Here is a 23,179-nt window from a genome sequence, read left to right as displayed (position 1 = left end):
GTTGGTAGTGAAACCCACGCGTAATTTGGAGGTTGTGGGCTCGGCTCCCACCGACGGCAAGTTATCTTTTCCTCCACTTTCATTTCGCTTTTCAATTTTCTAGATTTCAATTTCCACCAGAGCTTATTTCTCTTATGCCTTCCTTGGCTTCATTGCCTCTTGGTTTTGTATGCTCCTGAATAACAAAAAATGGCAGACACACTTAAGACTGCTTACGTGTGGGAATTCGAAATCATTGATGTTGATTTGGTGAAATATTTTCGCTTAGGTAATTATCCGCACGTTGCAAACTTTCACGGCGTTCCTTTTGAAACATGATGGCGGTGGTACCCCTCATTTCATACACATGATTTTGCGTCGAGAGTGTTGGTATTGTTGTTTCCTGGCACGTATGTGGCTCCTATTCACTATCGAAGTTTGGCCAAGAAATTGCTGCTCGGGCGATGTCCCGCGTTACCTAACGACCTACTGTCCAGCGAAGACGAATGAGAGGAGGCCATCAGAAGCACGGTACTCCAAAAGCAAGTCCCAGGCTATCAGAGGGCCCAGAAAAGGGCGGAGCGTCACGGCGTTCTGTCCTCTACGTAGGCGCGGCCAGCGGTTACAACGGCCTCCCGTTAGGGGGTCCTGACAGTAGCTCCTCAGCATCAAATAAAGTTCGTTGTCTGTCTGTCTGTCGGAGTGCAGCGGTGCCATCTCGTATTGAAGGATCGTTAGCGCGTGATCAAAGACGATGACGACGGTGGCCCGCACACCATCAAAAATGTTGCGTTAGCTTTTTTATAAAGAGAAGACAGGATGCCGGGTTGTGTAAGACACTGAGAAATTTGAGGTCAATTCAAGCATTTCTTGATGTGTTTTTACTCTTTGCGCTGTCGGCAATTTTCGGCACCATGTTTTGGTCACGCCGCCGCCAGATATTCAAGAAATTGGGCAGATAATGCTGTCACATTAAAACAATCGAACACCTCGGTTTTCCTTCTTCTCTCGTTCATACAAGTGGAAATGGATTAAAGGGCTTGCGATGGTGAATTAGATGAAACCGAATGCACTTTTGTTCTTTAAGATTGGGGCGTTTTGTTATAATGATTATTTTGACGCAGGTGACGCGGGCTACTACGATGAGAGCGGCCGCCTATACATCGTAGAGCGACTGAAACAGATGATCAAGTGCATGGACTGCCAAGTCGTCCCCGCAGAGTTGGAAGAACTGATACTCTGCCACTATGCGGATGAGATTGCCGAGGTTTCCGTGGTAGGCCTTCCGCACTCGGACTACGGCGAGGCACCTGCGGCTGCCATTGTCCTTTCGGAAGTAGGCGGCAGGCAGGACCTGCTGACTCTCGCCGAGAGAATCAAGGCCACTGTTGCAAGTGAGTTGCTGCTGCAGACAAACGATGCCGACGTTGATTTGCGCAAATCAGTCTTCACAATGACAAGCCAGGAGCTATACAATAGCTGCTACAAGATTAGTTCAGAAATGTCTGAAAATGAGGCGCGTTAGAACAGAATCATGACATACATAACAGCAAGGTCATTTGTTCACATTCGCCTGCATGTTACTATCTATTCTCCACTTATTGTAAGCTTGCGCAATAAACTTCTCCCTTGTAGAATAACAGCTTTTCGTTACTTAATACGCGCTGCATAAAAGTGTTTTTCCGAGCACAAAAGAAGTCCGCAAATACACGCAAAGTGCCTCGAGCGACCAGTCTAACGGCAACCTACAAAGTTGAAGCTTGCAGTATACGTATATATATAATCATAAAGTGGCCTCCATTTCCTCATAGTATGAAATAATTTTTTTTTAATTTTTGCTTCTGCCAGGCCACGTGTGGGTATAACACTTGTGTTGAAAGAGCCTAAGAATAAAATGGGCAGACAACGTCATTAGTGACACATGCCAATATAAAAAATGCAAGGCTGTCTCGCACATGCGACCGTGTCGTTTTCCCAAAACGAACCAAAAAGCAGGAAGATGGCACAGGACAACCGCTTCCACAATGATTGGTCACCAACTCGATTCACTGTCGACATTAGTGAAGGTCATTTTCGGCTACTTAACTAGGATAAGTAGAGATTACACGGTGATATTCCACACCTTATATATATATATATATATATATATATATATATATATTAAATGTTACGAGACTGCGCGCAATGGGACAAAGATGACGTTGACCATTTGGGTGAAGACGACGACGATTGAAGAGATTGTCTTTCGGCCATCTTGGCAGTGCTACAGCCCGCTGTAGATATTTTGTAAATATATTTTCAGTTATACCGTTTCCCGTGACATTTTGATGGAGGTGCGGGGTGCTACTCAAGACGGAACTCCGTAGCGGACGTGTCCTGGCAAGTTCCACCATGTCAACAGGCGGGGATATTGCGTCAACTGCAACACCGGCACCACAGCCAGTGATCTTGATCAAACCCCGCGACCCAGGATCTTCTTGCGGCACCGACAACGTCGACGTTGATGACTGGATAAGGAATTATGAGCACGTCGCAACCAACAATCGGTGGGACCCTACAGTGACACTCGCTAATGTGGGTTTCTACCTGAGTGGGACAGCACGCGTCTGGTTTGACACTCACGAAACGGAGCTGACCAGCTGGGATCTATGTAAGCAGAAGCTTCGTGACCTATTTGGCAAACCAATTGGCCGCCAGAGCGCCACTTCGAAAGATCTTTCCTGTCGCGCCCAATCTCCCACGGAGTCGTACGTGTCGTACATCCTTGACGTTATCGCCCTTTGCCGCCGAGTTGATGCCACCATGACCGAGGCGGACAAAGTAAGTCACGTCCTAAAAGGCATTGCTGATGTAGCTTTCAACTTGCTGGTCTTTAAGGACTGCTCGACCATTGAAGACATTATCAAGGAATGCCGGCGTTTTGAAGCACTCAAGAGTAGCCGCATCGCCCAACAATTCATGCGGCTTCCAAACACGGCCGCTACATCGTCCTGCGCAGACGTTCAGCCGCCCAATCAGCAACCGACCACTGATAGCCTTGTCCGCATCGTTCGTCGTGAAATTGAGGCGGCGTCGCCCCCTTGCTATTTCGCACGCCCTTCCGACGACTCCCGTCCGAGTCTCTTTAATCCAAGCCGTCGTGAGGGAAGAGCTGGCTAACGCAGGACTCCAGCCTGTTGCATCCCTTCCTCACCCTCAGGTCAATGCTGTTCTTCTGTCTTACAGAAATACAGCGACGTTGCGCCGCTATCGTGATCCGGCCCAGTGGAGAACCCAGGACGATAAGCCCATACGTTTTCATTGCTACGGCGTTGGACATGTTTCCCGTCACTGCCGGTATCGCCAGCCTTCCTCTCCTCGCTCATTTTTTGACATTCGCCGTGACGACAATCGACCTCTGCAGTTTCCCGCTCGTAACAGCTCACCGCTCCGAGACGCTCCTGTACCACCCCGCAGCTCAAGCTGTTCACCTTCTCCGCACGACCGTCGTTCCCGGTCCCCTCTGCCCCGCCGCTATTCATCGCCGCACTCCTCTGGCCGCTCTTCCCAGGAAAACTGAGCAATGCAGCTCCCGGAGGTGACACTGCATTGGACCCACGACCTGAAAAGCCTGTTTTGACCTTGCCCACGCACGAGAACCAACTTGCCGTAGAAGTGGATGGCCTACCCGTTACCGCCGTTATCGACACCGGTGCACATATTTGTATCATGAGCTCTGATCTCCGTGAACGCTTACACAAAGTGCTTACACCTGCAGAGTCCCGCGTTGTGCGTGTCGCTCACGGTGGAACTCCAGCCGTGCTTGGAATGTGCACCGCACGCGTGAGCGTTGCTGACCGCCACACGTCCGTGTTGTTTCATGTTCTTCGCCACTGCCCTCATTACGTAATATTTGGACTTGATTTCTTGACTGACCACTCCGCTGTAATTGACTGCTCGGCCGGTGTCGTTGAACTTGATTTTCCCGCTTCACTAGACGCTCCTGACGTAGTCCAGAGCCAGCTCTCTTGTGCCGAGCTTGTTCGTTTGCCACCCCAAGCACTCACCTGTATTGTCGCTGTACCTTGCGCCAGTGTACCGGAAGGTGACTATGTGGTTACTCCGTCTACCAGTGTCCTTTTGACGCACAAAATTTCCTTTCCCCACACTGTTGTGACTGTTGCGACAAACCAGACTTGCCTGCCCCTCTTGAACTTCGGATTCTGTCCTCAAGTTCTTCCCCAAGGCATAGTTTTGGCCACCCTGTCACCATCACATGAGTGCCAGATTTCATCGCTGTCACCTGATCCTACGTCAGCAATTTTGTCCGCCGACGCGCCCACTTCTCCGTCGGTACAGAGCGCTATTACAAAGATGATTGCCCCGGACCTTCTGCCCTCCCAAGTCGACGACCTCCGTCATTTGCTCGTCACATACTCCGACATCTTCGACTTTGACGGCCGTTCCTTAGGTCAAACCTCCCTCGTCAAACATCGCATACATACTGGCGATGCGCCTCCGATTCACCGGCGACCTTATCGCGTGTCACCATCCGAGCGCCAAGTTATTCAACAAGAGGTTGACAAGATGCTGTCAAGTGGCATTATTGAGCCGTCCGCGAGTCCATGGGCTTCCCCTGTTGTCTTAGTTAAAAAGAAAGACAACAGTTGGCGATATTGCGTTGATTATCGGCATCTCAATAAGATCACCAAGAAGGATGTATATCCTCTTCCACGAATTGATGACGCTCTGGATTGCCTTCACGGTGCAACCTATTTTTCATCCATCGACCTGCGCTCTTGTTACTGGCAGATCGCCGTGGACGACAGGGACCGTGAAAAGACAGCATTTGTTACAACTGACGGCCTCTATCAGTTCAAAGTTATGCCATTTGGATTGTGCAATGCCCCGGCCACATTCGAGCGAATGATGGACACGCTGTTGCACAGCTTTAAATGGTCTATCTGCCTGTGCTACCTGGACGACGTGATCGTGTTCTCCCCGACATTTGCCACACACCTCACACGTCTTTCATCCATCCTGTCGGTGTTTCGTGCGGCTGGGCTACAACTTAATTCTTCGAAATGCCACTTCGGTCGCCGCCAAATTACCATCCTCGGGCATTTCGTCCATTCAACTGGCTTCCGTCCCGACCCCGCCAAGGTTCGTGCTGTTATCGAGTTCCCTGTACCAACTTGTGCCAAGGATGTTCGGACCTTTGGGGGTTTGTGCTCGTATTTCCGACGCTTTGTCAGAAATTTTGCAGATATAGCCCGTCTACTACCACATCTTCTGCGGAAAGACGCTCCGTTTTCGTGGGGTTTCGCTCAAGCCACAGCCTTTTCACAACTTATCCCGCTTCTCACTACCCCGCCGATTCTCGCCCACTTTGACCCCAATGCTCCAACTAAAGTACGCACAGACGCGAGTGGCTATGGCATTGGTGCTGTTTTAGCCCAATGCCAACGTGGTTGTGATCGAGTTATTGCGTACGCCAGCCGGCTTCTTTCCCCTGCCGAGCGCAATTATTCCATTACCGAGCGCGAGTGCCTCGCTCTTGTTTGGGCAGGTAGCAAATTTGGCCCCTACTTATACGGGCGGCCTTTTACTGTTACCACTGACCACCACGCTCTGTGCTGGCTTTCGAGCCTCAAGGACCCAACTGGGCGTCTAGGTCGCTGGGCTCTACGTCTCCAGGAATTCGCGTACACTGTGGTGTACAAGTCTGGCCGACTACACCAGGATGCCGACTGCTTGTCTCGGCACCCCGTTGATGCCCCCGAAGCTACCACGGAGGATACACCACCTGGCCTTTTCTCGCTCTCCGCTTTCAGCCACATTGGTGACGTGCAACGGCGGGACACGTCTCTAAATGATCTCATCAACGGCCTGCAGTCTGGCTCGTCGGACCGGTCACTTCGCCTGTTTGTCATTGTAAATGGCGCATTATATCGCCATAACATGCACCCCGAGGGACAGCAACTACTACTCGTCGTTCCCGCTCACCTTCGGGCGACCGTACTCGAGCATGATGTCCCAACAGCCGGCCACCTTGGTGTTTCCAGGACGTATGACCGTGTACGGCGACGCTTTTTCTGGCCCGGTCTCTACCGTTCTGTTCAACGTTATGTCGCTGCCTGTGCGTCGTGCCAACGCCGGAAGCGGCCATCTCTTCCTCCAGCTGGGCTCCTCCAGCCTATTGACATACCCGCCGAGCCATTTTTTCGTGTTGGCCTCGACCTTCTCGGCCCCTTCCCTCCCCGCCGCTGGCAATAAATGGATTGCCGTTGCTACGGATTATGCGACCCGTTACGCTATCACAAGACCTCTCCCGACCAGTTGCGCTACAGACGTCGCCGACTTCTTGATGCAAGACGTAATTTTACATCACGGCGCTCCTCAACAGCTTCTCACCGACCGGGTTCGCTACTTCTTATCTAAAGTCATTGAAGACTTACTTCGTTCTTGTGCGACCAAACACAAACTTACGACTGCGTACCACCCCCAAACGAACGGTCTTACTGAACGTCTGAATCGCACTATCACTGATATGCTCTCTATGTATGTTTCGCCTGATCACCATGAATGGGACACTGCGCTACCTTTTGTCACCTTTGCATATAACTCCTCACGCCTTGACACCGCCGGCTACTCTCCCTTCTATCTTCTATACGGACGAGAACCAACGCTCCCTTTTGACACACTTATTTCGACCCCTGCCGCACTGCCTACTGAATACGCGCGCGACGCCATTGCTACAGCAGGAAAGGCACGTCACATTGCCCGTCTTCGCCTCTCCGCGGCGCAGTCACGACAGAAGTTGTTGTACGACGCCCACCACCGGGACGCCCGCTTCAGTGCGGGTGATCTTGTCCTTGTCTGGTCCCCGTCTCGGCGCGTTGGCCTTTCCGAAAAACTACTTTGGAGATACTCTGGCCCCTATCGCGTCCTGCGACAATTGACAGATGTCACTTACGAAATAGACCCGCTCGATCCTACCACGTCTTCTCCTTCCTCAGACGTCATGCACGTGGCCCGCCTCAAACCATACACCGCGCCCACCTCCCTGTCTTAGGCGCCGGGTCGGCGCTTTTCCGGCCGGAGGTTAATGTTACGAGAGTGCGCGCAATGGGACAAAGATGACGTTGACAATTTGGGTGAAGACGACGACGATTGAAGAGATTGCCTTTCGGCCATCTTGGCAGTGCTACAGCCCGCTGTAGATATTTCGTAAATATATTTTCAGTTATACCGTTTCCCGTGACAATATATAGAGGGTGTTTCAGCGAACACTTTCAAAAATTCTTAAAGGTTGCCTGTGGCAGATAGCACAATTCTAGTTCATGAGCTGGTCTATTTGAAGAGGCGGACATTACTTGTGCAAGAAATTGAACTGCATAATCGGATAATTAACAAAAATTCAATAATTAAGTTTTTAACTAATTACCTGATGGCCCATATTGCAATTTACAAATTGTAGCCGTGGAGTTCGCAAGGCGGATCCACTTGGAATTAATTCTCAGGATGACACCAGTTTCGAGATATTATTTCCGAATTTTGCGGAGGAATGCATTGGAGTTCCAGTTAGTTTCTTACCAAAACGTCGCTTGATGCATTGAGGCACAAAACTAACTGGAACTCCAATGCATTCCTCCGCAAAATTCGGAAATAATATCTCGAAACTGGTGTCATCCTGAGAATTAATTCCAAGTGGATCCGCCTTGCGAACTCCACGGCTACAATTTGTAAATTGCAATATGGACCATTAGGTAATTAGTTAAAAACTTACTTTGTGAATTTTTGTTAATTAGTCGTTTATGCATTGCAATTTTTTGTGCAAGTAATGTCCGCCTCTTCGAGTAGACCAGTTCATTAAATAGAATTGGGCTACCTGCCACAGGTAACCTTAAATAAATTTTGAAAGTGTTCGCTGAAACACCCTGTATACATATACATATATATACATATAGATATATGTGTATGTGTGTGTGTGTACATATACCGTATGTCCCAGATAAGGTTAGCCAAGGTGTTCAAGAAATAGCAAGATTTATAAAACACGCTGCAGGATACAATTGTAAAACCTACAGTGCTCGGTCGTCGAATTTTTGAATACCGAACATCGTAGATTTTTAGAATTATATACTGCACAATGTGCTTTAAGAGTTTTTTTTTTCATTGAACAGTTTGGCTAACGTTAGCTGGGACACCCTATAAGGTGTGATCTCTTTTAAGTTTTTTTGAATCCATAAAAAGGCCTTGTTGCAAATAACAGAACTCTAGTCCGCGAGCAGTGCTATTCAGAGAGGCGGACATTACTAGCAAACGAAATCAGAACACGTATTCAACTTACATGTAAGACAACACAAATGAACATATTAATTAATTACATTACGGCAGATATTGCAATTTATGAATTGTAGTCGGTGACTTTACGAGGCCTGTCCACCTGGAATGACTTTCCAGAATGACACCAGTTTGCATATACCCGTCTTCAAACTGGCCCTAAAAAGGCGCTGCTTTTCCACTTTTTAAAGAAAATGCTGTTTTACGCTTTTTACCACAAAGGTAACTGGAAACCCCATGTATTTCATCCCACACTTTGGAAAATAATATCGCAAACCTAGTGTCCCGGAAATTTACTTCAAGTAGGTACGTCTGGCAAGCTCATCGACCAAATTCGTAATTTTCGATAAGTGCCGTATAGTAAATAATTAAAAACTTATTTAGTGAATTTTGGTTAATTATTTAGATACGTGTTTTGATTTGTCATGCTAGTAATGTGCTCCTCTTCGAATAATCCAGCTCAAGGACAATAATTATGCCATCTGCCCCAGGTAATTTTGTGATTGCTAATGCAATCACAAAGAACATTTGGTCTCAGCTGTTGTCTTGTTGGATTTTCCAGCGTGCAGCCATTTGCACATCATGAGAATTGCTTAGGTACCCGCATAGTGTCTTTTTTTTGGCCTCTCATGAAATCCTTGCACGGAGCAGATTGTCGATCCAACAATTTTCGGCTGTTTGGTTCAGGTTCCCGCTTTTTGTTTCGGTTAAGGTCCAGCTCCAGAGCAAAAATATTATGATTCTACCTGCTTCAGAGCTGTCACCATTGGTTAACACTGGTTAAAACTATGGTTGCCATCTCTCACGTTGACGAGGTTGGGACGGACGGGGTAAGGAGTGAGGACTGCTGACGATTACTAACCCTGTCATTTCCAGAAGCCGCAAGTCTTTACTTGCAAGAAAATGTCACAATCTTTGTTGTCCGACCTTGTCAATATTTCCAACAAGAAATGCCCGGTAGTTGTGTGGCTAACACAGCTACCAAAATGTACGCGAACGGTCAGAGCCTAAAGTAGAACTAAATCTACGACAATGACGAAACCGCCTCTAGTTCATGACAATGCGACGGAAGACAAAATAGAAGAGTATGAAACCGACCTGTCAGAATAAAAAGGAGATCGATTTACTGAATTGTAATTAGGCGGAAAAATGCAAACGTTGGTAAATTTTTCCACGCCATGTGGATCAAGTCGGGACTCGGGACATCTACTCAAATGTCGGGTCTATATAGCTAAATTCAGGATGGTGGGAAACGCTAGCTGAAACGTGTACGATGAACACTCGCGCACCCGCAGTTTCCAGTCGAAATGCGCGGTAGGTTAAGAGAAAGATAATTCGCTGTTCTGTAGAACTGCTACAAACCGCTTCAGTTGCACAAATAAAAATAAGGCTTCATATACCGTACTGTATAGGCGTGCCTGAAACTATCTGCTCAGGTGATTATTAACACGAAAGTGTTTTATGCCGGGGTCCACCAAGACTTCACTGACGTATTTCCGTCACGGAAATTTCCGTCACGGAAATACGTCATAGAACATAATACAAAGAAAGAAACCAGAAGAAAAAGTTCCACAAACATGGAAAATTTGGAAATCGAACCCACGACCTCTCGGTCCGCGACGATAGATCGCCGAGCGTTTAACCCATTGCGCCACAAACGCATTTGCAGAGAGCTACACAGACGCGCCTTATATATCTAACACTCCTCCGTGTACCCGCGCTCTTGCTCGGGGCGGTGCCGCCGCCTACGAGCAGAAAAGTTGTCGCAGTTTCACCCGAAAGGCGAAGCATCAATTGCGATAGCAAATTTGTAGAGAGCTATACGGAGTAAGGATAGTAGTTTTATCAGCTGTACAAACTTGGACATGCAGCAGCACCAGCAACACACAGAACTGTTGTCAACGCCGTCGGCGTTTTGCCTGCGTTCGCACAAAACGCGCGCGGCGTTGGTGACTGTTGCCGGAGCCTCTGGGGGCGGCTCGGAGGTTTTCGACGAGATCAGAACGGGACACTTGTCGAGCAGCGTCGGAAGTCTTTACCACCTTCTCGCCTCACAAGGTTTTATATAAATAGGCATTTTGTGCCACAGCTAAACGTCGCCTCCCTTCCCTCCCCCCCCTCCCCCACGGCCTCTCGAGCGTCGGAAGAAGGCGCGTTTGCTCTACATATATGGTGATTGTAAAGGAGGAAAGAGACGCCTACTTCTGCAGCCCTTAAGGGAGTACGGCGCAGAACGCGCGTTTGTTCTCCGCCGTGCGTTCATTCCCCGTAAAAGCGCGCGCCCCTCGCGCTCTTTCACTCGCACATGCAGCGTTCGGCGCGCGGCGCCGATTTCATCTCCATTGACGTCATACGGAACCTCACGGCGACGGCGACGGCGACGGCAGAAATCTGCTTTTGAGTGTCCATATAATTGCTATCGCAATAAAAGAGAAGTACTGCATTATGACACTAACGCGCACCGACAGTGAACGCTTCGGTGGTCTCAGCACTACGACGCCTCGATGCCAGCATTCGAAGGGACGCTGGCATCAAGAAGCACTACCAACGCCACCTAGGTGGCGTTCACCGTACTCAGCACAGCGGAGCGTGGCCTCCGCAATTAGCTCTGAAAATGTTTCTGAAGTTGATCGCGGAGGCTGCAATTACGACGCGCTGTACGCGCTGATTTGACTCGGTGACGATTCAGTTACGTGCTTTGTCTTGCGCGTTGTATTAGTGTGTCAGTTACGTGCTTCGTCTTTCGCGTTGTGCTAGCGTGTGCAGCGTAGTGCAGCTTCCATATGCACGACGGTTGCTCATGGTCATCGACGTTGGTAGTCGTGATGGAGGAGACGTGCCACCAGGCGTCAGCGTGGGTGCATCAACGCCTAAGGGCGCTTTAGCCACAAAACACCAATAGACATTATATATAAATGTGAAATAAACATTACACTACTTCTGTGAAGACACGTTTCACTTTCGTGTTCTATACCGATTCCTATATAAGAGGGATCAACCACATTTTTTTGAGCCATTTGGCGCCACCCATGAGTCCAAATTTGTTTCCTTCAATAGATTATGAAAACCAAAGGGTTAAACAAAACTGTTGTGCCACTTTGTTTGGCTTTGTGGGATAGCTGCAGACTCCCTATTCACGCTATAAGAGGAATGGAAAACGCACGCTGAATGGAACGCAGCGCCATGGTGTACAGCCAAGGATTCTCTAGACGTCAAACAAATCAGTGTGCAATGGCCACACAAATCAGTGTGTAGCACTGATGCCTGGATTGGTGCGAAAGTGAAAGCTGCATCATCTTGCCAGAAGCTTCAGACGACAGGATTTGCACTGCTCGTTCTGCAGTGCAAAAGCAAAAGTTGTGCTGAAACCATGTAGAATTATTGTCAGTGTAAGCGAATCACAAGCACTGTTACAAAGCTATTCGCTTTATCAAAAATTGATGTGCTCGAAGGCGTATAGCCCTTGCAGCGAAGACACAAGGGTAGTTAGGGCAGAAATATTGTTTATCCATGAGCCATGTCTTCTTCTTCTTCTATCTGGGGTTTTACGTGCCAAAACCAGTTCTGATTATGAGGCACGCCGTAGTGGTGGGCTCCGGATAAATTTTGACCACCTGAGGTCATTTAAGGTACACTACAACACAAACACACGGGCGTTTTTGCATTTCGCCTCCATCGAAATGCAGACGCCGCGGCCAGGAATTGATCCCGCGACATCGTGCTCAGCAGCACAACGCCTTAGCTGACTGAGCCACCACGGCGGGTGTGAGCCATGTCAACCATAGTCCTGTGGGAAGAGTTATATCGCGTGAACGACAAGACGTGTAAAGAACTCATTACATGGCCATGCCTTAAAGATAGAAAAAAAGACAGCAGATCCCGCTCCCTGTGGGAAGCAAGAGAGAGAAAAACATTTATTTAGACCATCGAGATCGTTGTTCTTGAGGACGAGTGGGCGGTGTTCCAGGACTCCACTGGCCATGGCTGCTCGACGTACTTGCTGGACGAGAGCTTCTGGTCCCGCTAGGGTATCGCCGGTCAGCTGTACCTCCCACTGCTCAAATGACGTGTTAGGCGTCTTTAAATGTTCAGGTTTGCCCCCGCACCCCCACGAGATGTGAAAGAGTGTAGGGCGTGTGTCGCCGCACCAGGGGCAGATGCCGCGATATGTTTGTGGGTATATTTTGCTGTAACTGTGAAGGTTTGGGAATGTGTTTGTTTGAATAAGTCTGAGGGCTATTGCCTCTTCAGTGCTGAGCTTTTTGTGAGGGGGAGGAAAAATCCTGCGGTTGAGTCGCTGATGATTATGAAAACATTTTATTGACAGGAAAGGGAGAGGGGAGTTAGGGGAAGGGTGGTCGGATCCTTATTCCGGGGTTCCGTTGGCTAAGGCCGCCGCCCTGGCTCTTTTCACGAGGGCTTGCTGGTCCTCGAGGGTTGAGCTGGACAGGGCTGCCTCCCATCCTTCCCCCATTGGCTGTTGTGTGGTTTCTAAGGCACTATTAGCCTGACAGGCCCATACCATATGGTACAAATCTGCTTTCTGCCCGCAGAATTTACATTCGGCTGAAAAGGATTGTGGCTCGATAGCATGTAGCTTTACTGGATTGCTAAATAACATGGTTTGTAATCTCCGTAGAAGACATTCTTCTGATTTATCTAATCCTTTGGCAGGGCCCGGGTATTTTCGTCGCGATAGGCGCAAGTGCTGTAATACATCTGCATAAGTTACTAATGGCAATGGGTGTTCCGGTTCTACGGGGAGGGAGGAGGAGGGACCCCGGGGGAGGAAAGCTCGGGCGGCGGCGTGTGCACGCTCATTTCCCTCTACTCCCTGATGACCTGGCACCCAAATCAGCTCTTTGCGCGAAGCGAAGACCCCAGATTGTTTCAGAGTCCTGCAAGCTAACGGCGCAATTCTGCCCCGCATGTAATTTCTATATGCAGTTTGCGAATCCGTAATGATGTATTCGGAATTAGGATGCGAAGCTGCCATAGCAATCGCCACCTCTTCCAATTCTGCAATTTCCCCGTGCCGAACAGAAAGTCCACTGACCGTCTTCCCTTGATGCACAACGGCTATTGTCGAGACCCCTCCTACAGGACCCGCAGCATCCACGAAGAAGGCTCCTCTATTTTAGAATAGATCCCGTCCATCTTCTTGGCTCTCGCCCTCCTCCTTGCTTGATGATATTCAGGGTGCATGTTTTTCGGCAGGGGCAGTGTCGCAAACTTGCTCCTCCACTCTTTCGGGATGTCTTGTCTTGCTGCTGTGTGGTAAGGGCAGCTGATTTTGCAAGTCCTCCAGCACCTTGCGCCCCGTTTTTGTTCCTGCCAATCTGGCATATTGACTTAATAGGTGGGCCTCAATTAGCTCATCTGTTGTGTTGTGCACCCCCAACTGCAGCAAGCGCTCCGTAGATGTTTTGACCGACAGTCCCAGCGCCTTCTTATATGCTGTTCTAAGGATGACATCGAAATGATTTAAATCGCACTTCCTCATCCGAAGGTACGGAGCCACGTACACGATTCGGCTGAGTATAAAGGCTTGGACCAACCGAAGAGTGTCGTTTTCCATCATCCCTCTCGTCTTATTAGTGATACGAGTGATCATTTCTGAGTTGGCACCCTTGTTGTTAAGCAGTAGTCCCAGGATACGCAATGTCTCCACTTCAGGGATTGCGGCGTCGTGAACCCTAATTTCTACCGGGGCTTCATCTTGTCGTCTGCGCATGATGAAAAGAGCCGATTTTTCCGGAGAGCAGTGCAGTCCGCACTCCTCGGCATATCTTTGGACCATCGAAGCAGCCTCTTGAAGCGCCTCTTCCATCTGCCCCAGACTGCCCTTGGTCACCCAAATAGTGATGTCGTCTGCATAGAGGGCGTGCCGAATTCCCTCTATGCGATCGAGTTGTTCCGGCAAATTCATAAGGGCGATGTTGAAGAGCAGAGGAGAGAGGACTGCTCCTTGTGGCGTACCCCTAGAGCCCATAGGGATTGGTTCGGACCTAAAATCTCCAATCCTTACATGAGTTAGTCTGTCTTGTAGAAAGTCTCTGACATATTCAAAAGTCCTTCTTCCACATTGTGTCTTCCGCAGGTTGTCCAGTATTTTTGAGTGCTTCACATTATCGAAAGCACCCTTGAGATCCAGGGCTAAGATGGCTCTACTATTGCGTTTGCTGGGTGGGTCAATAACTTCCATCTTGAGCTGCAACAGTACCTCTTGCGTGGATAGGCGCTCCCGAAAGCCAAACATGGTGTGGGGCATCAAATCGTTTTCCTACAAATACGCTGAAAGCCTGGTATGCACTGATTTCTCCATCAGCTTGCCGGCACATGAAGTGAGCGAAATCGGACGGAGGTTGTTAATGCTTACCTCTTTGCCCGGCTTAGGGATAAAGCTGACGTCTGCCGATTTCCAGGCCAGGGGGAGTTTGCCAGTTCTCCAGCACTCATTGATGTAAACCGTCAGGTGGCTTAGCATCTTCTTGTTCATGTTGGCAAGCAAGCCTACTGCGATTTTGTCATGTCCTGGCGCCGTACCTCTTCTCATGCTTAGTAACGCCGCCTGTATTTCTTCTTCATCGAAGTCTCTGTCGAGTTCCGGATTATCCTTGCCTTGATAATGTAGCACAGGTTCGTCATCTTTGGTCGTACAGAGGTATTTGCTCGCGAGGGCTGTCACCAGCTGCTCATCCGTTCCTGCATAGCCGTGGAGTGCTCTCTTCAGGTTCCGCTTTTGCTCTCCCCTCGTCTTGCTGGGCTCGATCAGGCATCGCAGGAGGTTCCACGCGGACTTGGCGCCAAGCCCGCCTCTCAGTGAGTCGCACTTGGTTAGCCAGTTGTTCTTGGCCAAGGTCCACGCGTATTCCTCTGCTTGTTGTGTGATTTCAGCGATTTTGATTTTAAGCTTGCGATTTAGTTTTTGCTTCTTCCATCTTCTGGTGAGGCCTCTCCTGGCCTCCCAAAGGTGGAGCAGGTGATTGTCAACTGCCGGGACATCCTCTGAGGTCTGCAGCGTTTTCGTGACTTTCTCCCTGGCAGCTAGCAGCGATTCAGCCCACTTCTCATATTCTTCTATAGGCGAATTGAGTTGAGGATCCTTGGACTCCCGAAAGCGTGACCAATCCGCAAGCCGGGCTTGTCCCCTGTGTTTGCGATGCTTGTTGTGGTCTAGGCAGATACGAAGTATATAGTGGTCACTGCCTAAGGCTTCGTGCGTATTTTGCCATTCGCAATTTTTAACATTCTTTACTAGCGTTAAATCAGGGCATGTGTCTCTTGACACGCGATTGCCTATTCTCGTAGGATGCTGCGGGTCCGTCAGAATAGTAAGATCCATATCCGATATTGCTGCTGCCAATTTTCTGCCTTTTAGGTTCTCGTTGTTGTAACCCCAGAGAAAGCTGTACGCATTAAAATCCCCCACTATAATGAGAGGGGCGGATTTTGCTGCCTGTGCCGCTTTCTGAAAGATTTCGTCAAAAACTGCTGCCCTGTGTTTGGGCCGGCTGTATATATTTAGTATGTACGCTCCTTTACTGGAACGAGTGTTAGGGAGAATACAAATAAACACATGTTCTATGTCAGCATTGAGCTCTAGGTCTATTGTTGAAGCCGTACTATTCTTATGTACAAGTATGCAGGTCGAATTGTTAGTTTGATGCGTAGTGTACGACCTGAGTTTAGCTTCCACATTAACGTCTTGTAACGCGATTACATCCGGCCTCTCGTCTAGAGAGTCCACATACTGTTGCAAGGATTCCCGCTTACGTTTAAAACTCCTACAGTTCCACTGTAACATTGTCAGTTTAGTTTGACGAGCCATGTTGCAGACTCGAAGAGGTTAGTCCGTGTTTTTCTGTACTCAGGTCAAGCGTGTCATCACATGCAATCTGCCTGGTACCCATTTTGCCTGTCAATCTGGGTGTTTTCGTGCGCGAGCATTCAGCGAATTCCTGTAACTTACGGTCAATCCTAATTTCATAAGCTTGGAGTTTTGACAGATGTGGCTCCAGCATCGTATGTATTGTTCGCTCTGCCATTCCTTGTAAGTTCTGCTCAATTTTTTTGCTTAGCGTCTCTTCAATTCTTGCTACGCTAGCCTGTAGGCTTGGTAGCATGCGCGATTCCATTTTTGCGATTTCCTCCTGCATTCGCTTTTCCATATTTTCCATACATTCACTGAATTTCTGTGTAATTGCGTCCGCGTCTCGGTGCGCCGTACACTCCGCTATCGAAGGTACAGCTGCCAACGCTACGCCGCCGCCCGACGCTCCTCGCCCGATTTCTGACGTACCTGAGGGTAACTTAGTCGCACTACCTGACGGCGGCGGAGGAGGGTTGTCCTCCTCCATCGCTTGCGCGGAAGGTACCTGCGATGCTATACAGTTCTCTGGAGCGTTCGCTGCAGTCTTCTCTCTAAGTTTTTGTATTTCTAGCCTGAGCCTTTCGTTCTCAGCCCTAAGTTTCTCATCAGCCAACGTGAGGGGAGGGGAGGCAACCACATCTGCCCAGCTCACCTTGTTGCTGCTCGTTTTGTTTCCGCGTCTAAGGTCTGGCTCGGGCCCATCATGCTTGTCTGCTGGACGACCGCCTCCCCCAGGGCCCCCGCTGAAGGCTCTCCCATGCGGTCGAGGCGAAGGGGTCTCCCCCGGCGTTCGAGCTTGCAAGTCAGGGGCTTGGCTCGTTACAGATTTCTTGGATTGATGTTGCTGACTGGATTTTCCATTGACGGGTTTCCGCCCGGCTCCAGTTCCAGCACCTCCTCTCCTATATTTTTGGTTGCACTGGATGGACCCCGTGAGATGAGGGCCCCCGCAAATGAGGCAACTGGGTTGACACTCGTGGTCCTCTTGTAGATTTGTCTCACCACAAGCCCGGCATCGGCCGGTCTGCGGATTAGGGCAAACGTCGGGCCGATGTCCAATCGTGCCGCAGCGTGGCCAGGCTGGTGTCGTCTTGCGGTAGAGGCGAACCGGCACAGCTTCTCCCCAGTAATAAACGTTGAAAGGCACCTTCAGGCCCTCGAACGTGATCGCTGCTACGTTGGTCTTTCCTAATTTTCGGACTCCTACTACTGGAGCCTCCGGTGAGTAAATGGCCTGAGTAATATCCGCTTCGGTGGCCTTAGCGTCCACTTGAATGACACCACGGCTTGTGTTGTCCGATGTCTTGAGGTAGGCTTGAACAGCTCGGGCCTGTCCTCCGAGTTCGAGCTGTCCGATCGCGAGGACCTGACGAATAAGTTGGGCATTCTTGATGCCAATAATAATTATATTCTGGTCCCATGCCGGCCAAATAGCGAGCGCCTGCGACGCCCGCGGAATGCTGGCGGCAGCGTACATGGCTTCCCCGATCTGGTTGCTGCCCCTAAATTGTGCGAGGTTGAGAGTTCCCTTTGGCTTGATGATAATCACAGCTTCTTCCGCTCCAAATCTGGGCATAACTTGTGGCTTCCAGCGTTTACTTTGAGCTTGCTTACCCAGCGCCGAAGCGGTGGCGTCGCCGTCACTGCCACCACCGTGGCTAGGGCTTCTTTGTTGTTCGCAACTGGCGCGTCTCAAGGTTGCTCGTTCCCACTGTTCTAATTTCTTCTGGATGGTATACTCCGTAGTTTTATCAAAAACTGGCGTCTCCGCGGTCGAAAGCTCCATTTCTCGCATGCTGTCTGGGTCGTCGCCCGGTACGAGAGCCATGGCGGCCGCGTCTGGTGCCGCGTCCGCGGCCTCCGCGTCTACGGCGTTCGCGTGGTCGAAGAATAAAGTCCCGTAGAACTGCCAAAAATTGGCCCACCTGGATAATAATGCTGTTCACGGGTTCCTGGTATCTTCACGGATGCAGTCCAACTGATTTCGGGCGGTGCAGACCAAATGTTTAGCGATAGGACATCCATTCGGCGGAGCCGACGTGAAACGCGTCCGCTCTCCTTGACGGCTCGCAGCGCCCCCCTCTTGAGTCGCTGGATCTCGAGTCGGTCGCAGTAGTTTGATGGCAGGGCCACAAAGGTGAAGGGTGGGGATTCATCAGACGATTGGTTTTGCCCCGCTCGGTTAATTAGTGCTCGAGCTAAGGCGTTCGCCCTTTCGTTCCCCTCCAGTCCCGCGTGATGCGGCGTCCACGTGATTTGATGGGGTTCTTGTAGCCGCGGGCCTAGAATCTGAGCCGCCAGCACCGGTGTTCGTCCGTTGGTAAAGTTGCGGCCGGCCTGTTGCGAGTCGGTAACGACATGAACTTCCCTGCCCACCCTGTCATGTTGCTTTATTACTAGCGCCGCGGCTGTGGTCTCAACCGCAGCTGGGGTATCTGCCCTGACGGAGACCGCGAGGGTTAAGGAGTTGTCTCTCCCGTTCACGGCAGCTACCGTGAAGAGGCCCCCCGCAGGGTACGCCGCCACGTCCACGTACGTTACGTACGGGTCATCCTTGAATTGCCGGCGCTGTCTGTCGACCCGCGCCTTGCGTCGTCCTTCGTGGAGTTCATGGCTCATGTGCTTTGGTATGGGGTTCGCCGTAATCTTGCTTCTGACCTCGGGCGGGAGTGATCGTTGCCCATCGAGGGCACGAAGTTCCGTTGCCATGCCGGTCAGGTGGAGGATGGCTCTGCCCGCCGCCGTGTTCTGTAGTCTGGCTTTTTGCGAAGCCATAACCGCGTCCGACAGCTCAGCGAAGGTGTTGTGGATCCCGAGAGCCGCTAACTTCTCGTTTGAGGTGGTAGCAGTGAGACCCAGGGCCGTTATGTACGCGCCTCTGATGATGGCATTGACTTGTTCTTCGCCGCGTTTGTTTAGCGAGTCGTAGTGATACGGCATGCTAAACGTTGCTCTGCTAATCACCAGAGCCTGGACGAGGCGGATCGTGTCCTCTTCTCGCATGCCCTTGCGGCTTCTTGTTATTCGTTTGATAATCCGCGAGATCTGCGGGAATCAAAGTTATGCGAAGCAGTGTGCGGGGGGGAGCCTACCACGTTAAGGAAATGACCATGAGAGCACTAAGACGTAGATGGGTCTTTCATGACGTACATGGCACGCATGTCATGACATTCATGTCCTGAGTCCTCAGGAGTCCCTTTAGCTACAGTGGCTAGAATGGGGAAGTGTGTTGAACGCGCCGGCTCGCGCGTGCCCTTTGGGAGGAAACCGCCAGATGGCGCTGACACACGCTTACACGTCGGCCTGGACGGCGGCTAGCAGCCGCAGTGCAACGGCGCTGCGTGGAATGCGATCGTCCGCGCGCGCAGCCGAATATGCAATAACAAAAAAAGAAAGCTTCGTAATCTCGCTCGTCCATGGCGGCAAATGGCGATAGAGTGGCTATGCTAGCCCTTTCGTAATTGATAGGCGCGAAGGTAACAATACGATTGAGCGTGCGTCGATGGTAGAATGTAGCTTGCTTTAGACGATTTCCTTAACGAACGCTAAGCAATAAAATTCCCACGTGGTAACTCAGAAGCAAACATTTTATTTTTTGACGCACTGTTTACGCAAACATCAAATTTTTTAAAAGTGGCTCACAATTGGTTTAAAACAAACCATTCTCCGTCATCGATTATTTTTTGCTACGCGACGCACCTGAGCTGGTGCTTTCTTTCTCACGAGAAAAAAATATTTTAAATTGTTCACAAACAGTTGAAACAGAACGTTGTCAGCATTATATTATTCTCTGCTAAGTGACACGACTGAGCTTCAGGTGCTTCTTCTTTTCACGGGAAGACTCCCTCTTTGTTGAGTAACTTCGTGTAGAAGGGAAAACGGATAACCAAAAATAATTTTGTAACTTGGTTGGTAAGGCTGGGACCATGCGGTGCACAGCCCAAAATGACGTCGTTTGTGTGCAGACAGTAGACAAGCTCTTCCAAGCTGTCACTGTGCAGCTCGTTGTAACTGAACCACATCGAAAACAGTGGTTTCAACTGCGTCTATACAAATGAGAAGAGCTTCTCCGAAGGGCGAATGAGGCCCCCCATTGATCCATAACTTGGTGAACATCGCCACCTGTTCGATGGCTTTGCCGGTGGCAAGGAGGAGTTCGTCAAAACATTTCTTGCACACAGAATACAGGAGGGTATATATTTACAATGTCATGCAGAAGACTAGCCGTGAGTCGCTCATCTTTTCAGGGGAATCATGGTCGGGTAGCATTGCGGATTCAAAACGACAGACTGGTAGGCTAGTTGGTATGACAATATTTACACAGTAGCGAAGAAGTACACGGACGGCGAAAGAAACAGACGGCACACTGCGCTAAGAACTGAGTGTTTGTCGCGTTAGGCGCCTGTGTCAGTTGAACTTGCTAGGTTGATTTGTTTGTGTGTCTTCGTTGTACATTCCTTCTTTTGTGTGGCGATATATATATATATATATATATATATATATATATATATATCTGCTCTCGTCCAATAAACGCTCAGTTGTTAGCGCTGTGTTCCGCGTGCTTCTGCGCTATATACTGCGTACATAAAGCATTGTGGACTTCTTTATCATGTGAGAAGCTTCTTCAACGTTCTCACTATCCGGCAGTGCGTCCAGTTCATGGTCTGCATCCTCAATGCTGAGGAAAAGTGTCAGATCGCCCCCTTCACAGTTGCCACTGCTCGGAGCTTTGACCAAATCGTAGAAACTAAGACAGTTCACGCTGAGCAAAAATTGGGCAGTAGTACGATAGTAGCATCCAGACACGAAACAATGTTTTCGCACCATTAGTACACATATAGACTCGCTGCAGCACAAAAAGAAACGAACGTAATTTTCCACAGGTCAGGGCGGGCGGCGTCACTGAAGCAGCAGAGCCGGCGCGACTCGCATTGGGCGACGTGTCAACGACAGCGCGCGCCCCTCGCGGTTCCCTACCGGCGGCTTCAATGCGCCCCATAGGCGCTGCGTGCCGCTCGGCACACTTCCCCATTCTAGCCACTGTACTTTAGCTACAGCTAAGAGACCTTATGGCGAAAGCCTTAGTCATGCTCATGACTGTGATTTCGACCATGAACCTTTAGCGTTTTCCGTTACTTAGTACCACATCACTTAGTACGATTGGTTTGTGAGTGTTAATCTTTTTTCGCAGAGTCACTGTCATTTATGCTAAGTCATGCTCATGACTATGATATACACCATCATCCTTTAGTGTTTCCTTCACATAGCGCCCACGTCCAAACCCATTCCAGTGGCTTTTGAGTGTTAATATTTTTCGCTGGGTCATTGTCATGACCTACATGACACGCATGTCATGACATTTATGTGGTGACCTATAACTTATGTTCGTCATACACTCCTGTCATACTATGCCAATTTTGGTACCTACCAAGTTAACGAAACGACCGTGAGAGCACCAAGACGTAGGCGGCTGTTTCATGACGTACATGACACGCATGTCATGATATTCATGTCATGGCACATCATTTATGTTCGTCATATGCTCTTGTCATAGTATGCCATATTTGGTACACACCCTGCCGTGGTTGCTCAGCGGCTATGGTGTTGGGCTGCTGAGCACGAGGTCGCGGGATCGAATCCCGGCAACGGCGGCCGCATATTGATGGGGGCGAAAGGCGAAAACACCCGTGTACTTAGATTTAGGTACACGTTGAATAACCCCAGGTGGTCCAAATTTCCGGAGTCCCCACTACGGCGTGCCTCATAATGAGATCGTGGTTTTGGCACGTAAAACCCATAATTTAATTTTTTTGTAATATTTGGTACACACCAAGTTAACGATACGGCCATGAGAGCACAAAGAGGTAGGCGGCTAGATAGATAGATAGATAGATACTGTCAAAGTGGCAAATGTTCGCCAAGAAATGCTTCGCATTTAAAAGTAGTGCAGCCATCTGACGGAGCACGTCGATTCTTGCGGTTAGGAGGCATTGCTTTGGGAAGCACCTCATTCACAAAAGTTTAGAAGAACTTGTTGTTCGAGTTGGTACATATTAGCGAACATTGTTTAACTGCGCGAACAAACGGACCACAGAGACAGCACGGAACGGCGCCCATCCTTCTTCCATGCTGTCTCTGTGGTTGGTTTGTTCGCACAGTTCAACAATGGGGTTCGCTCATTCACAAAAGCTGTGCAAGCGACAATTCTGTTTCCTCGAACGCTAAAGAAACACGATTTCTCGAGGCGTATAGCAAATAGTCACACTTTTCTGTTTTATTATTATTGCATTTGTACGTGCTGGTATCGTGTAAGTACACTTCGGAACGACGTTGTGGAATAAACAGCTGCGAGTAGCGCTTGTTCTGTGTCCACCCCATTTTCTGTCGTGCTGTCACTGCCTTTTGCGCTGAATAATTGTCTAAGTATGCGCCAACTAGGCCCTCAGCAAGTCCTTTTATGAGCCGTCTTTTACAGTAAGGGGTGGTTCACACTTCGTAGAATTTCACACTTTCAAGGGATATTATATCATCCACAGAAGTCTCTAAGTAATCGATCGTTTTGTTCTACTGCGTTGCAGGTAACCTTGCTGAGCACAAGCACCTCTACGGGGGTGTTTACTTCGTGGACTCTTTTCCGAAGACGGAGACAGCAAAAGTGAACAGACCGGCCCTGGCCCGCTCTCTACTGAGAGTCTAGCTTTATTCCCCAGGAATAAACTCTTCTTTGTCGCAAGTGTTGTCAAGCACAAACGGCAGGCGTTCAAATGCTCTACATCTTCAACATTGGAAAACAAGAAAATTAAAATGAACTCCATAGTGCTGTCAGGGCGAAAGTGTCGCTGTAACTAATTTACTTTCGCCGACAAATTCAGGCGCATTTTGAACTTTTGATTGTACGTCGCACTTAGTGTTTGCACTGTCCCAGGCGGCAATATTCCACTGCCGTGCAAGAAGGCCCGAATAATAAGACCGACATTCGTATAGACTTGTCAACATGGGTAG

General features: G+C 49.5%; 1 protein-coding gene across 1 annotated transcript in view; it reads left to right on the top strand.

Annotated features, from left to right (window-relative positions):
- LOC119450778 (uncharacterized) overlaps positions 1-22,965 on the top strand; it is a 164,832-nt gene extending 141,867 nt beyond the window's left edge. The window contains exons 9-10 of the mRNA XM_037714279.2: positions 1,104-1,373; positions 22,756-22,965. Of these exons, the coding sequence (XP_037570207.1) occupies positions 1,104-1,373; positions 22,756-22,874 (389 nt within the window). The 3' untranslated portion in view covers positions 22,875-22,965. The remainder of the gene's footprint in view (positions 1-1,103; positions 1,374-22,755) is intronic.
- Positions 22,966-23,179: the final 214 nt, after the last annotated feature.

The sequence above is a fragment of the Dermacentor silvarum genome, chromosome 4, assembly GCF_013339745.2.
Source record: "Dermacentor silvarum isolate Dsil-2018 chromosome 4, BIME_Dsil_1.4, whole genome shotgun sequence".
In the NCBI taxonomy this organism is placed as follows: domain Eukaryota; kingdom Metazoa; phylum Arthropoda; class Arachnida; order Ixodida; family Ixodidae; genus Dermacentor; species Dermacentor silvarum.
The sequence above is the reverse complement of the archived record's forward strand: the minus strand, read 5'-3'. Positions and strand labels throughout refer to the sequence as shown.